Here is a 14,273-nt window from a genome sequence, read left to right on the forward strand (position 1 = left end):
TTGGCCGCTTGAGTGGCTAGTCGGTGTAAATCACCACCTAATGTGCCAAAAAGTAGGGCTTCAGTTTTTTGAAAGCCATATACAAAGCAAGGCCAAATTTTTAAACCATGGGGTACCGGAGTTCAGCATTTTATGAACATGGCTAATGAAGTAAACCGGGAGCTGCACGTCGTCTCGTTCAGCAAGTACAACGGCATTGAGGGCATGATTTGAGACGGCTAAATACATGTACAACGTCTCCCTAGGTAAAGGACTAACCAACCTAGGTAAAGAATGTAAATGCTCTTTCAACCTCTAGAATGCCGCCTCAGCATCATCCCCCCATTCAAATCTGGTCTTCTTCCTGATTGCTTGGAAGAAGTAGAGACACTTGTCGCCTGACCGGCTGAAGAACCTCCCCAAGGCGGCCAGACAGCCGGTGACTCTCTGCACTTCCTTGACAGAACAGGGTGACTTCATGTCTATCACCGCCTATATCTTTTCAGGGTTAGCCTCTATCCCCCTTTGATCAATCAAGAATCCGAGAAACTTCCCAGACTCAACACCAAAGACGCATTTCTTTGGATTTAACATAACCTTATGCCGCCTGAGGGTGGTGAATGTTTCTCGCAGATCAGAAAGGTGATCCGTCTGTAGCTTGGATTTGACTATCATGTCATCAATGTACGCCTCCACATTCCTCCCAATTTAATTAATGAAGACCGTATTAATTATCCATTGGAAAGTGCCAGGCGCATTTTTCAAGCCAAACGACATCACAGTATAACAGAATAACCCCTGATCAGTGAAGAAGGTCGTCTTCTCTTGATCTTTATTCCACAGAGGTATCTGATAAAAGCCGGAGTAGGCATCCATAAAGCTCATCAAGGCGTGACCGGCTGTAGAGTCGACCAGACTGTCGATCTTTGGAAGCGGGTAACTGTCCTTTGGACACGCCTTGTTGAGGTCTGTGTAATCAACACACATGCGTCAGGTCCCATTCGGTTTCTTAACAAGAACCACATTGGCCACCCAGTTGGGGAAGTTACAAGGCCGATTGAACCTGGCGTCTAGCAGCTTTTTGACTTCGGCAGTTGCCACCTGACTTCTTTCTTCACCGTGGTTTCTTTTCTTTTGCCGGATGGGTTTCTTTTTAGGATCCACGACGAACTTGTGGACAGCAAGATCCGGGCTGACGCTTGGCATCTCTTCCACTTCAAAGGCAAAAATGTCTTTGAATTCTTTTAGCAGAAGGTGCAAGTTTGCACCCAACTTAGCATAAGCAACCGTCCCAACCTTCACCGTACGCTCCGGACGGCTGTCGTCCAGAGGTATATCAATATGTTCACCATCCGGTTGGGGACGGAGCTTATCTGACCGTTCACTGGTCAGTGATTGTTATTTCTTCTCTTTCTTTACCTCCACCAGCAGAGGTGCCTTTCTTTTCTTCCCAGCTGCTGGTGGGGCAGGCGCTCGGTCGGCATCCTTGACATTGTGAAGGTAGCACTCTGACTGCTGAGAGGTAGCACTCTCGGGCCGTCTTCTGATCCCCATTTAGGGAACCAATAGTGTCGTCATCCCTCTCATACTTGATGAGCATGAGAGACGGGATGATTACTGCCTTGGTTACGTTGAGGGTCGGCCGGCTAAGGATAATGTTGTAGGCGGTTAACTCCTCAACGACCAAGAATCTGACGACAATATGTCGTCCCTGGCCTTTCTCTCCCAGCAGGAAGGGCAAGTCAATTCTTCCGGCTTGGTAGACCATCCCACCCCCAAAACCAACCAAGGGATGGGTGACCGGATGCATGCTGCTGACATTGTATTTCAGCTTTTGCAGGCACCGGAGGCTGATGATGTTTGATGAGCTGCCGATGTCAATAAGGATCCGTCCAACCAGTTGGTTGGCAACCTTACATTCAATGACGACCGGGTCATCATGCGGTCGGCGGACATTGCCCCTGTCCTTCTCAGTGATCAAGACGTCTGGGAAGGAGGTGCTTGCAGACGCCTGCTCATCATCATCCTTGTCCATATTTTGAAGATGGCTCTTGGTGCCCCGGATGGTAGGTCCACCACAGGAGAACTCGCCTGCTATTGTGTAGACCGGCTCCTTGTCAGTATTCGAGCTACTAGCAGGTTGGGGGTAGTCTTGGAGGACTGACCCTTATTCTTCTTCTTTGCCCCGGCTGGGGACTTGGAAATGTAGGACTTCAGCATTCCTTTGTCAGCCAGACGGTCCAACGCTCTTTGAAGGCTGAATCAGTCGTTGGTGTCATGGCCAACTTCCTCATGGTATTGACAAATTTTATTTTTGTTCCTTAATTGAATGGAACTTTTGGATTTGGCTTCTCTAGGGACATCCGGTCCTTAATTTCCATGAGGATGGAATTGCAGTCCTTGTTAAACTCGTACTTGGGGACGTACGGTTTAAACTCTTTCTTCTTCTTCTGGGACGGCTGGTCAGAATCACTAACCGCCTAGATTTCTTTTCTCTTCTTGCTGTCTTCTTTCTTTTAGGCCGACTGGGCAGGCCGACTATCTTTCTTCTTGTCAGACCTCTTTGAGTCCGACTGGCTGCCAGGCGAGCAGGGGTCGGTAGCTTGAATGTAGCTTTCCGCCTCCCTCAGGGCCGTCTGTAAGGTGAAAGCCCCTTTTCTGACTAGGTCGAACTTAAAAGTTGACCCTTCTCTCAGACCTTTGAAAAAGTCTGTAAAAGCTACCTCATCAGACAATCCTTGAATCTGAATTCTAATCAGATTGAACCGCCTGACATAAGAGCGCGTCCCTTCTCTCTCCCCCTGCTTAATGGTGCTCAAGTCCAAGCTTGTTTTCTTAGCAGGGATGTTCATTGAGAAGTTGGAAGCAAATAGGAAGGCAAGCTTCCTAAAACTGTCAATGCACCCGGCTGGCAGATTACCAAACCATTGTTGGGCGATGCCCTTCAATGTAGCCGGGAAGCAACGACACCAAGTGGCATCATCCAACCCCTGCAGATACATGAGGTTGGTATAAGCCATGAGATGGTCTTCCGGATTGGTTGTACCGTCATAGGTACTAACCAACACATTCTTAACCTTGGACGGCTGTGCCGCCTCGGTTATCTCCCGGGTGAACGCAGAAGGTCGTTCACCCAGGCGAAGCAGCCGAAGCTGCCAGTCCAGTGGTTGGATATTTTGGTTTGCCGCCTGACCTCCAAAGAGAGTCGGCTGCATGAAATGAGGGGGATACTGGCCGTAGACCTGAGTAGGAACATACGGTACAACTCCAATCATATGAGGGCCAGAATGGACGGTATTACCGCCTGTCTGACTCTCATGCAAGGAAGATGCATTCCCTGCAGAGGTATTGTTAAAGCTGTCAGGAAAGTTCAACGTGGAAGCCGAATCAGACAGCTGCTAATTTCTCTTCCGGTTGATGATCTCCCGGGCATCAAGAGATGACTTCTTACTTCTCACCGACTGTTGAGTCCGGCGGGAGTTATTGTTATTCCTCTTAGGAAAAAGAATTTTGGACCAATTAATGGTCCCGACTGCCTTCTCCTTTGGATGAGGAGTGGGCTGCCGATCTTTGACTGACTTCCCCTTTTCCAGAGGAGTCTTCTTTGCCGACTGACCTCTTCTTAAGCCAGCCCGGCTCTGGGTGATCAACTCTTTAATTTCACCCTTGAAACTTGTCATGAATCTCATGAGCTCGTCTCGGGTGACAGGCGCTGATCTAGCTGCCGTATAGGTTTCCCCTTCCGGCTGCCCAGGGGGTCTACTTGCACCCGCCTGGGAGGCACCCCGCTCCAGAGTCTCTCTAGGCCGGATGCGCTTGATTCTGAGAGAGTCGTCTTCGGTTGTAAAGGTTTCGACTTGAGGATCTTCATCCTCATGGTCTGGAAAGATTTATGGGTCTTCGCCCAGACGGTTAGGGGGTGGTACAGACTCTTGAACCATCTTCGAGGTACTCTCCCCACAGACGGCGCCAAATGTTTTGGGTGTTTTTGTCCTTGGGAGAGTTACAACACGAAGACTGATCCGGAGTGTGTTGTACCTGCAAAACAAACGGAGACACCGGTTGGGTGGTGCTCCGCCTCCGACGCACAAGTTAGAAACTTGAAAGGAGAAAAAGGTGCGGAAATTTAGGTGGGGTTCTGCTCGGATTCCAAGCTCAGGATGTCTCTATCAAAGAGTAAAAAATGTGTATTTAATGGTAAAAACGTGCCCTCAAAAAGAGGGACATCTCCCTATTTATAGGGTCTTTGGGATTTGTGCCCCTGATTAGATCACTGAACCCTAATCATTGGTGGGTTGCGCCGCTTTGCGGCTTTCTCGGGATTTGGGCCTGAAGGCCGCCTTTTTCCCTTAATTTCTGGAGTGACACGTGTCAAGCAGGGATTGGTCCACTTTGGGCCATCCTGAGGCTGACACGTGTGATTGGACCACGTGGCGGGGTAAAATTACCCTAAACAGAGTCAATTAAAAATCAAACTCATTTAAACAAAGCTTTTTGAATCAAATGAAAGTGAAACATATTTAAACAAGGCTGTTTTAATCAAATGAACGTCAAACACATTAAAGCATTTTGAATCGAAAGAAAGTCTAATGAGTTCAACGAAGCTAATTTAACCACATGAAAGTCAAACACATTCAAACAAAGCTTTTTGAATCAAATGAAACTCAAACACATTCAAACAAAGCTTTTTAAATTAAATAAAAGTCAAACACATTCAAACAAAGCATTTTGAATCAAATGAAAGTCCAATGCATGTAAAAAAGCTAATTGAATCAAATGAAAGTGAAACACATTGAAACAAAGCTTTTTGAATTAAATGAAAGTCAAACACATTCAAACACAGCTTTTTAAATTGAATGAAAGTTAAATACTTTCAACGAAGCTAATTGATCAAATGAAAACTAAATACATTTGAACAAAGCTTTTTAAATTGAATGAAAGGCAAATGCATTCAACGAAACAAATTAAATCAAATAAAAGTAAAACACATTAAACAAGGCTGAATGAATCAAATGAAAGTCAAACACATTCAAACAAAGCATTTTGAATCGAATGAATGTTAAATGCATTCAACAAAGCTAAGACAATAAAATGAAAGTCAAACACTTTCAAACAAAGCTTTTTAAATTAAATGAAAGTCAAATGCTTTCAACGAAGCAAATTGAATCAAATGAAAGTCAAACACGTGTAACAAATCTATTTAAATGAAATTAAAGTCAAACATATTCAAACAAATTTCATTCAATAAAATGAAAGTGAAACACATTCAAACAAAGCTTTTTTAATCAAATGAAAGTCAAATGACTTTAACGAAGCTAATTGAATCATATGAAAGTCAAAAACATTCAAACAAAGCTTTTTGAATCAAATAAAAGTCAAACACATTCAAACAAAGCTTTTTGAATTAAATGAAAGTCAAATGCTTTCAACGAAGCTAATTGAATCAAATGAAAGTCAAACACGTTCAAACAAATCTATTTGAATGAAATGAAAGTCAAACACATGCAAACAAAGTTAATTCAATCAAATGAAAGTGAAACACATTCAAAGAAAGCTTTTTTAATCAAATGAAAGTCAAATGAATTCAACGAAGCTAATTGAATCAAATGAAAGTAAAACGCATTCAAACAAAGCTTTTGGAATCAAATGAAAGTAAAACACATCCTGTTCAGGGTAATTTTACCACGCCACGTGGTCCAATCAGAGGATGACACGTGTCAGTCCCAGGATGGCCAAAGGTGGACCTACCCCTTCTTGACATGTGTCACTCCAAAAACCTGGGAGGAATGGCTGCCTTAAGGCCCAAATCTCGAGAAAGCCGCAATGTGGCGCAACCCACCAATGATTAGGGTTCAGTGATCTAATCAGGGGCACAAATCCTGAGGACCCTATAAATAGGGAGATTCCCTTCTTTTGGAGGGTACGTTTTACCATTTATTACAAACTGTCCCTGTGATTGAGACATCTGAGCTTGGAATCCGAGCAAATACCCACCTAAACTTCTGCACCTTTTTCTCTCCCTTCAGGTTACTAACTTGTTCGTCGGAGAAGGAGCACCACCCAACCGGTGTCTCCATTTGTTTTGCAGGTACAGGCCGCACCGGATCAGTCTTCGTGTTGTAACTCTCCCGAGGGACAAAAACACCCAAAACACATCTAACCAAGGATTTTGAATCAAATGAAAGTCAAACACATTTAAACAAAGCTTTTTGAATCAAATGAAAATTAATTGCATGCAACAAAGCTAATTAAATAAAATGGAAGTCAAACACATTCAAACAAAGGTTTTTAATTGAATGAAAGTCAAATGCTTTTAACGAAACTAATTGAATCAAATGAAAGTCTAAGACACTAAAAAAAATATATTTGAATGAATGGAAAGTTAAACACATTTAAACAAAATTAATTAAATCATTAAAAATCAAACACATTTAAACGAAGCTTTTTTCATTAAATGAAAGTCAAACACATTCTAAGAAATCTTTTTAAATTTAATAAAAGTCAAATGAATTCAACGAAGCTAATAAAATCAAATGAAGTCAAACACAATCAAACAAAGGTTTTTGAATCAAACGAAAGTCAAACACATTCAAACAAAGCTTTATGAATCAAATGAAAATTAAACGCATTTAAATAAAGCTTTTTGAATCAAGTGAAAGTCAAACGCATTCAAACAAAGCCTTTTGAATCAAATGAAACTCAAATGCATTCATCAAAGCTAATTGAATCAAATGAAAGTCAAATACATTCAAACAAAGCTTTTTGAATCAAATGATAGTAAAAGCCATTCAAACAAAGGTTTTTAAATTGATGAAAGTCAAATTCTTTCAACGAAGCTCATTGATCAAATGAAAGCCAAACACATTCAAACAAATTTTTTTAAATGAGAGGAAAGTCAAACACATTCAAACAAAGTTAATTCAATCAAATGAAAGTCGAACACATTTAAAGAAATTTTTTTTAGTCAAATAAAAGTCAAATACATTCAAACAAAGCTTTTTAAATTGAATAAAAGTCAAATGTAACCAACAAAGCATATTAAATCATATGAAAGTAAAATACATTAAAGTGAAACACATTAACATTGGGGCATTGACTTTACGTTGCCGTTTCTCTCTTCTCTCTCTTCCATGGTTTTATGATTTTGATGGTTTTCTTCCTTGAGATCTTTAACAATGGCAAAAAAGAAGAAGCAAGCTGCTCCTCTCCCCCAAGCTGGTGTAAAACAGACTCATATTGCTCCGATTGATATGATTCTGGAAAGTTGAAGGAATTCTGGGTCTACTTTCAACTCATATTCGATTGATGAAGTTGATGAACTTGTTACTCTAACTCCTGGTTTAGTTCATCCATCTGTTGGAATGTTGCCCCGAAGTGATGTAAACACCATTGCTGCAGCTTAGGATCTTAATTTTGGCTCGATTTCAAAGGATTTCAATAGAATAGTACCTAGGGTTTCTGCAATTACTGTTTCATCGGATTTTGTTCTCGATACTACTTCTTTTCACAATTCGAATGTTTCCATGCCAAATGCTGATCTACCTGAACATTCTGACGGTTTAGTAGCCCCTGATTCAAAGAGTGATACCTCATTCCGTGGGAAACTTGCTGCAAAAGGGTCTCTCTATCCTATGTAGCTCCTATTCTTAAGGAAGGTAAGCTTGTTGCTAAATAATTTCTCCTGATTTACTTGAAGGTAATAAAAAGTGCTGCAATGTTGTGATATTCTATGTTGTTGGATATTATCCTACTATTTCTGCGGTTCATAGATTCATAGCTCAGAACTGGGTGATTTTGGAAAGCCAGAGGTATTCTGGCATGATGATAGTTATTTACTCATTAATTTACATTCTGCTGCTGATGTGAATACTATGTTATGCTCTAGTCTTCATATGTTTTATGGAAAGCCTGCTATTATTAAGCCTTGGAATGAAAAGTTTGATTTCCACTCTGAAGTGCTTAGAACAATACCTTTGTTGGTTAAGTTTCCAAACCTACCATATTACTGTTTGGGTATTGAGACCTTAAGCAAAATAGGTAACTTGCTAGGGGTTCCTATCTGTGCAGATGAATGCACTTCAAGGAAACTTAGGGTCTCATTTGCTAGGATCCTTGTTGAAGTTGATGTAACTAAGGCCCTACCTAATTATGTTCTTGTTGAAGGTCCGACAGGTGAAAGTGTTGAGCTTAAGGTTCAGTTTGAATGGAAACCTCCATTTTGCAAGAAATGTGACATTGGCCATGATTTTTCTGTTTCTAAGGCTTCTCACAAACAGGCTGCCCCTGCCCTAGCTTAGAAAGAAGTTGTTCAAAAACAAAAGCAAGTTTCGGCGCCTAAAACTCAAGTTGTTGTTCCTCAGGCAAAAACTACTCATCAAGAGGTGGTTCACACTACTAATTCTCCTATGACTACTCCTACTCATGATCCTTTGGTCAATTTTGATGATGGTTGGAGGTTGGTGGGGAAAAAGACTAAGACTCAGATTGTCAGGCAGTTTCAACATGTTGTTACTAAGGCAAATGCTTATAATGCCTTAATGGCTGATGAGGAGGCTGCTAATCCTATCGGGGGTGATGGTAATCCCCCTCTGGTGCCATGATCATTGCAGCATGGAATATTAGGGGTCTTAATGATCCCAATAAAGTGGCTGTTGTTAAGCAGTTACTTAGAGATCACTCCATTAATGTCATGGCTATTTTGGAAACTAAAGTAAAGCTTCATAAGTTTGACTCGGTGAAAAAGAATTTTAATTGGCAAGGCTTGGGAGTGGACTTGCAATTATTCTTTCTCTCCTAAGGGTAGAATTTGGGTTGGCTGGAAACCAAATGTTGTTTCATTGGATGTTATGGATATTAATGAGAAATTCATCCACACTTTTATTTCTACTAAGGATTTACAGCATCAGATTGCATGTACCTTTTTTTATGGGCTTTATTCTATTCAGCATAGGGCTCCTATGTGGACTGATTTCAAAGGTTTAGGTATATTCAATTACCTTGGCTCTGTATTAGTGATTTCAATTTTGTGTTATCTTCTCAAGATAGGCTAAATAAGAACCCAGTTACTAACTATGAGGTTAGGTATTTCCAGGATTTTGTCCATGACTTGGGGCTTATTGAAATTAAGAGTAAGGGCTCCTTCTACTCTTGGAATAATAAGGGTCATGGTATTGATAGGATTGCTACAAGAATTGATAGGGTTTTGGTAAATGAAGCTTGGATATTGGCTTATGGTCAAACTGAGGCCATCTATCTTACTCCTTCTCTTTCTGCTCACTGTCCTGTTATGATAGAGTTTGTTAATGATGTTGCTGGGAAAGGTAAACCTTTTAGATTTTTGAACTGTCTTGCCTCTCATAAGGATTTTCAGGAGGTTGTGTCTTCTCATTAGAATGTTAGTGTAACTGGTAACTATATGTTACAAGTCTTGAAGAAATTGAAATATGTTAAAACTGGCCTTAAAAGCTTGAATACTCATCATTTTTCTAAGGTTATAGACAAATTGGAAGCTGCTAGGACTCATCTGGTTGAAATAAAAAACCAGTTAGCTTAGGACTGTACTAATATTTCTTTGTAGAATCAAGAGACGACTGGAATTGAGAAAGTAAAGTATTGGATGGATACTTATGAAAGCATTCTAAAACAAAAGTCAAGAGTTGACTGGATCAAGCTTGGGGATTCTAACACCCACTATTTCTTTTATATCGTGAAACAAAGGCAGAATAGGAATAGAATTGACTCCATCTATACTGCTAATGATGTTCTGCTAAAGGATCCTGATTTAGTTCAAGCTGAAATTATTAGCTTCTATCAGAATCTGTTAGGTTCTGCTGCTAGTACTCTGCCAGTTGTTGGTGTTGCTGTTGTAAGAGCTGGGAAACAACTTTCTTCTAATGATATTGATAATCTCTTTGCCCCTATCTCTCATGATGAAATTGATCAACCTCTTTCCAATATTAGGGATGACAAAGCTCCTGGTATTGATGGTTTCAATGCTTTTTTCTTTAAATAAGCCTGGAATTATGTGAAATCTGATTTTATAGAGCTATTCTAGATTTCTTTGAAACTGGTGTGCTAGAGAAATCTTGGAGTTGTACTACCCTTACTCTAGTTTCAAAGGTTTAGAATCCTTCCTATGTTAACGAATATAGGCATATTGCTTGTTGTACTCTTGTTTACAAATTGATCTCTAAGGTCATCACTGCTAGATTGGCAAGGGTTGTGGTTCTGTTGTTAATAATGATCAGGCTGGGTTTATTCCTGGTAAGCACATTGGGGATAACATCTTACTTGCTACAGAATTGATCAAAGGCTATGCTCACAAATTTTTTACCCCTAGATGTATGTTGAAAATTGATCTTAGGAAAGCTTATGACTATGTTGAGTGCAGTTTCCTTAAGACTATGCTGTGTGAATTGGGATTTCCTAACAAGGTCATAACATGGATTATGGGCTGTATGACTTATGTTTCTTACTCAGTTATGATCAATGGTATCCTTCTGCTCTTTTTCAACCAAAGAAAGGGTTGAAGCAAGGTAATCCTATGTCCCCTTTTCTCTTTGCTTTGTGTATGGAGTATTTGTCAAGATGTTTGCAGAATATGGCTAAGGATCCAGATTTTAACTTCCATCTTCCATCCTAGGTGAGAGAAACTTGGGATTACTCACTTAATGTTTGCAAATGATCTATTGCTTTTTACTAGAATTGATTTGGGATTTGTTAAAATTCTTTTTGAGGCTTTTCAGAAGTTTTTTGTTGCTTCTGGTTTGTCTGCAAATTTTGATAAAAGTGATGCCTACTTTAAGGGCATTTTGGATAATGAAAGATGTGAGCTCCAGCAGGTTCTTGGAATGGCTAATGGTACTCTTCCTTTTAGGTACTTGGGTGTTCCCCTCTCTTCTAAAAAGCTCACTAAATGTATTCCCTTGATTGAAAGAGTTACAAGCATAATTGACACCTGGGATGCGAAGCATCTTCCTTATGCTGGTAGATTACAATTGGTCAAAAGTGTTCTCTTTGGTGTTCAAGCCTTTTGGGCTCAAATTTTCATTCCACCAAAAGAAAATCATTAGAGATACGGAATCCAATTTAGATGATTTTTGTGGACTGGAAAAGGTAACCCCACAAAGAAAGCTCTTGTTGCTTGGAAATTTATGTGCCTTCCCTAGTCTTATGGTGGTTGGAACTTGATTTCCTTGGAAGATTGGAATAAAGCAGCTGTTACCAAGGTGCTTTGGGACCTTGCTAACAAATCTGATAACCTTTGGGTGAAATGGGTTCACATTTATTATTTTGCTGGCAAGATGTTTTGGACTGCTCCTATTCCTTAAAAAGCTTCATGGATTTTGAAAAAGATCCTTGCTTCTAGAGATATTATGAATGATATTGGAGGTTGGGATAATGTTACTGTCAATGGCAAGATGCAGATTAAAAAGCTTTACATTATCATTAAGCTTTAAGGGTCAAAAGTTCCCTGGAAGAGAGTTATTTGCAATAATCAAGCTTCACCAAAGAGTATTTTTATCACTTGGCTTGCTATTTTGGATAGACTGGTCACCAAGGATAGAATTTTAGTCTGGAAGATTTCCTGTGACCCCTGTTGCTTTTTCTGTGCTGGTGCTAATGAAACTGTAACTCATTTGTTCTTTGACTACAATTATTTAAAGGTGGTCTGGTCTTCAATGCTACAGGTTTTAGGATTTAGTAGACTTGTGCTGAGTTTTGCTGATGAACTGCATTGGATTGCAAAATGTTTTAGGAAAACTGATGCCAAGAACAGGCTAATTGTGATGTGATTTTCTAAAACTATCTATAATGTCTGGCTTCAGAGGAATGTTTTAATGTTTACAAGGAACTGTAAACGAGTTACTGATTTGGTTAAAGAGATTACCTTCCTAGTTACTTGCAGATGTAGTAGTTTTGATAGATATTTACTTTATTTTTCTTAGGTTTGTTTTCCTGGGTTTTGCTAGCTGGCTGTGTTCTAGTTACAGTTGCAGGCTGTGCTGGCAGGTTTTCTTCTGCTGGTGTTTCTGGCTAGCAATTGGTTGTTTTTAGGGTTGTTTGCCTGGTCCTGGTCCTGGAACCCTTCCTATAAGGTGCCCAGGTGTCTAAGTCCAGTAGTTGTTCTTGGTCTTTCCTAGAACCCTTCCTAGAAGGTGACTGGGGGTGTTCTAGGAACTGTTTTGGTGTGTGTGGGCCTTTTTGGTCTTGTGGTGTCTTGTGGTGTGTCTGCTTAGCTTTGTGGGCAGTGACTTTGTTTGTTATATATTGTTCTCCTTTGGTAATAAAATCTCTTTTACCAAAAAGAAAAAAAAAAGTAAAATACATTAAACAAGGCTTTTTGAATCAAATGAAAGTCAAACACATTGGTTGAATTTTCTTGACTTTTCTCTCTCCCATGGAGATTATCTGAGCTGATTTTTTCACTTGGTTTGATTAATTATGGTAAAGAAGAAGAAGCATGCAACTCCAATTCCTCAACCCTCAAACTTAGCATCATCGACTTCATTGAACTCTGGTTTGAATCAGCTAAATGCTGAATGTTTTTCTGCAAGTGTTTCTTCAATTCCTAAGGAGTCTTATTTGGATGAACTGATTACACCTCCCCCTCATCTAGTGAATCCTTCTTCTGCTGCTGGTAAGATTACTAGAGCTGAACTTACAGCCCTTGCATTGCATCATCAATTTATTTTGCCTAGTTTTCTATTGAAATCTAATGAAACAGTAACTAAGGTTTCTCTGGTTACTGTTCCATTGGTTACTGGAGCTGATAAGGAGAATCCAACTCAATTGAATGGTGTTACTAGCAATTCGGATGTTCCTATGTCTGGTAATAACCTTAGTTTTAGAGATATTGCTCCAGATCTAGTTCAATCAACTGTTAAGTTCCTCGAGTCACTGTTCCATTGAACACTGGATCTAATTCTGTTTCTATTGATGATCCGATTGTTCCTGAGAATGCTGGTGGTTTTCCTGGGGTTCCTGAAGCACGTTAGAGAGTTAATCCCTTGTCTAGCCCCAAACTCACTTCCAAAGGATATTCTCTGTCCTTTGTTCCTCCTGTTCTCAAGGATGGGAAATCTATTGCTCAGCTGCAGAGTGCTGAACTGCAAGAAGGTAATCTTTAATGGAAAACCTCAGTTGTTTTCTATGTTATTGGTTACTACCCTACAATTGTTGATGTTCATAGATATATTTCTTAGAATTCGAATTCTATTGCTAAACCTGATATCTTTTGGCATGATGATGGTTACTTCTTGATTAAAATGCAAAAATGTGATGATATGAATACTTTTTTAAATTCTAGTCCACATATGTTTTATGGTAAAGCTGTTATTGTTAAACCTTGGAGTGATAAGTTTGACTTTTATTCTGAGGTTCTCAGAACTGTTCCTCTATGGGTGAGACTTCCTAATCTCCTTCTCAACTGCTGGGGGTTGATACTTTGAGTAGAATTGGTAGTGTTATTAGGGTGCCTCTGTATGCCGATGAATGTACTTCTAAGAAACTAAGGGTTACCTTTGCTAGATTGCTTGTTGAAGTTGATATTACTAAGCCATTGCCTAAGAGCATTTGGGTTGAGAGTGCAGATGACATTCTTGTTCAATAGAAGCTTCTCTTTGAATGGCTCCTCCTTTATGCAAGAAGTGTAATAGAGTTGGTCATGACTGTAGTGTACCTGCTAAGCCTAAGACTCAGGCTCAGAAGATACAACCTGGTGCCAGGGAACAGGCTAAGGCCTGGGTTCCTAAACATTCAGCTTATGTTCTTGCTCCTACTACTAATGTTCATGTTTCTAATGCTAGTGTGAATGAAACAGTCCATGGTGCTGCTATTATCACTTCTGCTCCTACCTCACAACATGCTAATTCTGATTATGATTGGAGAATTGTTGGAAGGAAGCATAAAAGTCATAGTATTTCCCACACTATGCCAGTTTTATCTAGTTTTAATCCTTATTCTGCTTTGTTTGATGATACTCACACTGATCCTATCGGGGGTGATGGTAATCACCCTCTGGGAGGAGGATTGTTGTCTTTTGGAATATTAGGGGTCTTAATGACCCCAATAAAGTAGCTTATTTTAAGAAGTTACTAGCTGAGTACTTTGTTGATGTTGTTGGTATCCTAGAAACTAAGGTGAAGCTGAAGAATAGTGTCAAGTTACAGAAGAAATTTGTCAAAGCTTGGTCTTGGTTTTGTAATTATGATCATTCTCATAGAGGTAGAATTTGGATTGGTTGGTTATAGGACAAGGTGAATGTGACTATTATCTCCTCCCATGAGCAGTTT

General features: G+C 39.9%; 1 protein-coding gene across 1 annotated transcript; it reads left to right on the forward strand.

Annotated features, from left to right (window-relative positions):
• The first annotated feature begins 8,384 nt into the window (after window positions 1–8,384).
• On the forward strand, window positions 8,385–11,438 carry LOC110732005. The gene is made up of 10 exons (XM_021911923.1): window positions 8,385–8,556; window positions 9,021–9,299; window positions 9,405–9,469; window positions 9,557–9,956; window positions 10,034–10,098; window positions 10,188–10,387; window positions 10,459–10,554; window positions 10,682–10,979; window positions 11,148–11,246; window positions 11,334–11,438. Exons 1-10 carry the CDS (start codon window positions 8,385–8,387, stop codon window positions 11,436–11,438), a joined length of 1,779 nt encoding a protein of 592 aa, XP_021767615.1.
• Window positions 11,439–14,273: the final 2,835 nt, after the last annotated feature.

Source organism: Chenopodium quinoa, unplaced genomic scaffold, assembly GCF_001683475.1.
Source record: "Chenopodium quinoa cultivar QQ74 unplaced genomic scaffold, ASM168347v1, whole genome shotgun sequence".
NCBI lineage: Eukaryota > Viridiplantae > Streptophyta > Magnoliopsida > Caryophyllales > Amaranthaceae > Chenopodium > Chenopodium quinoa.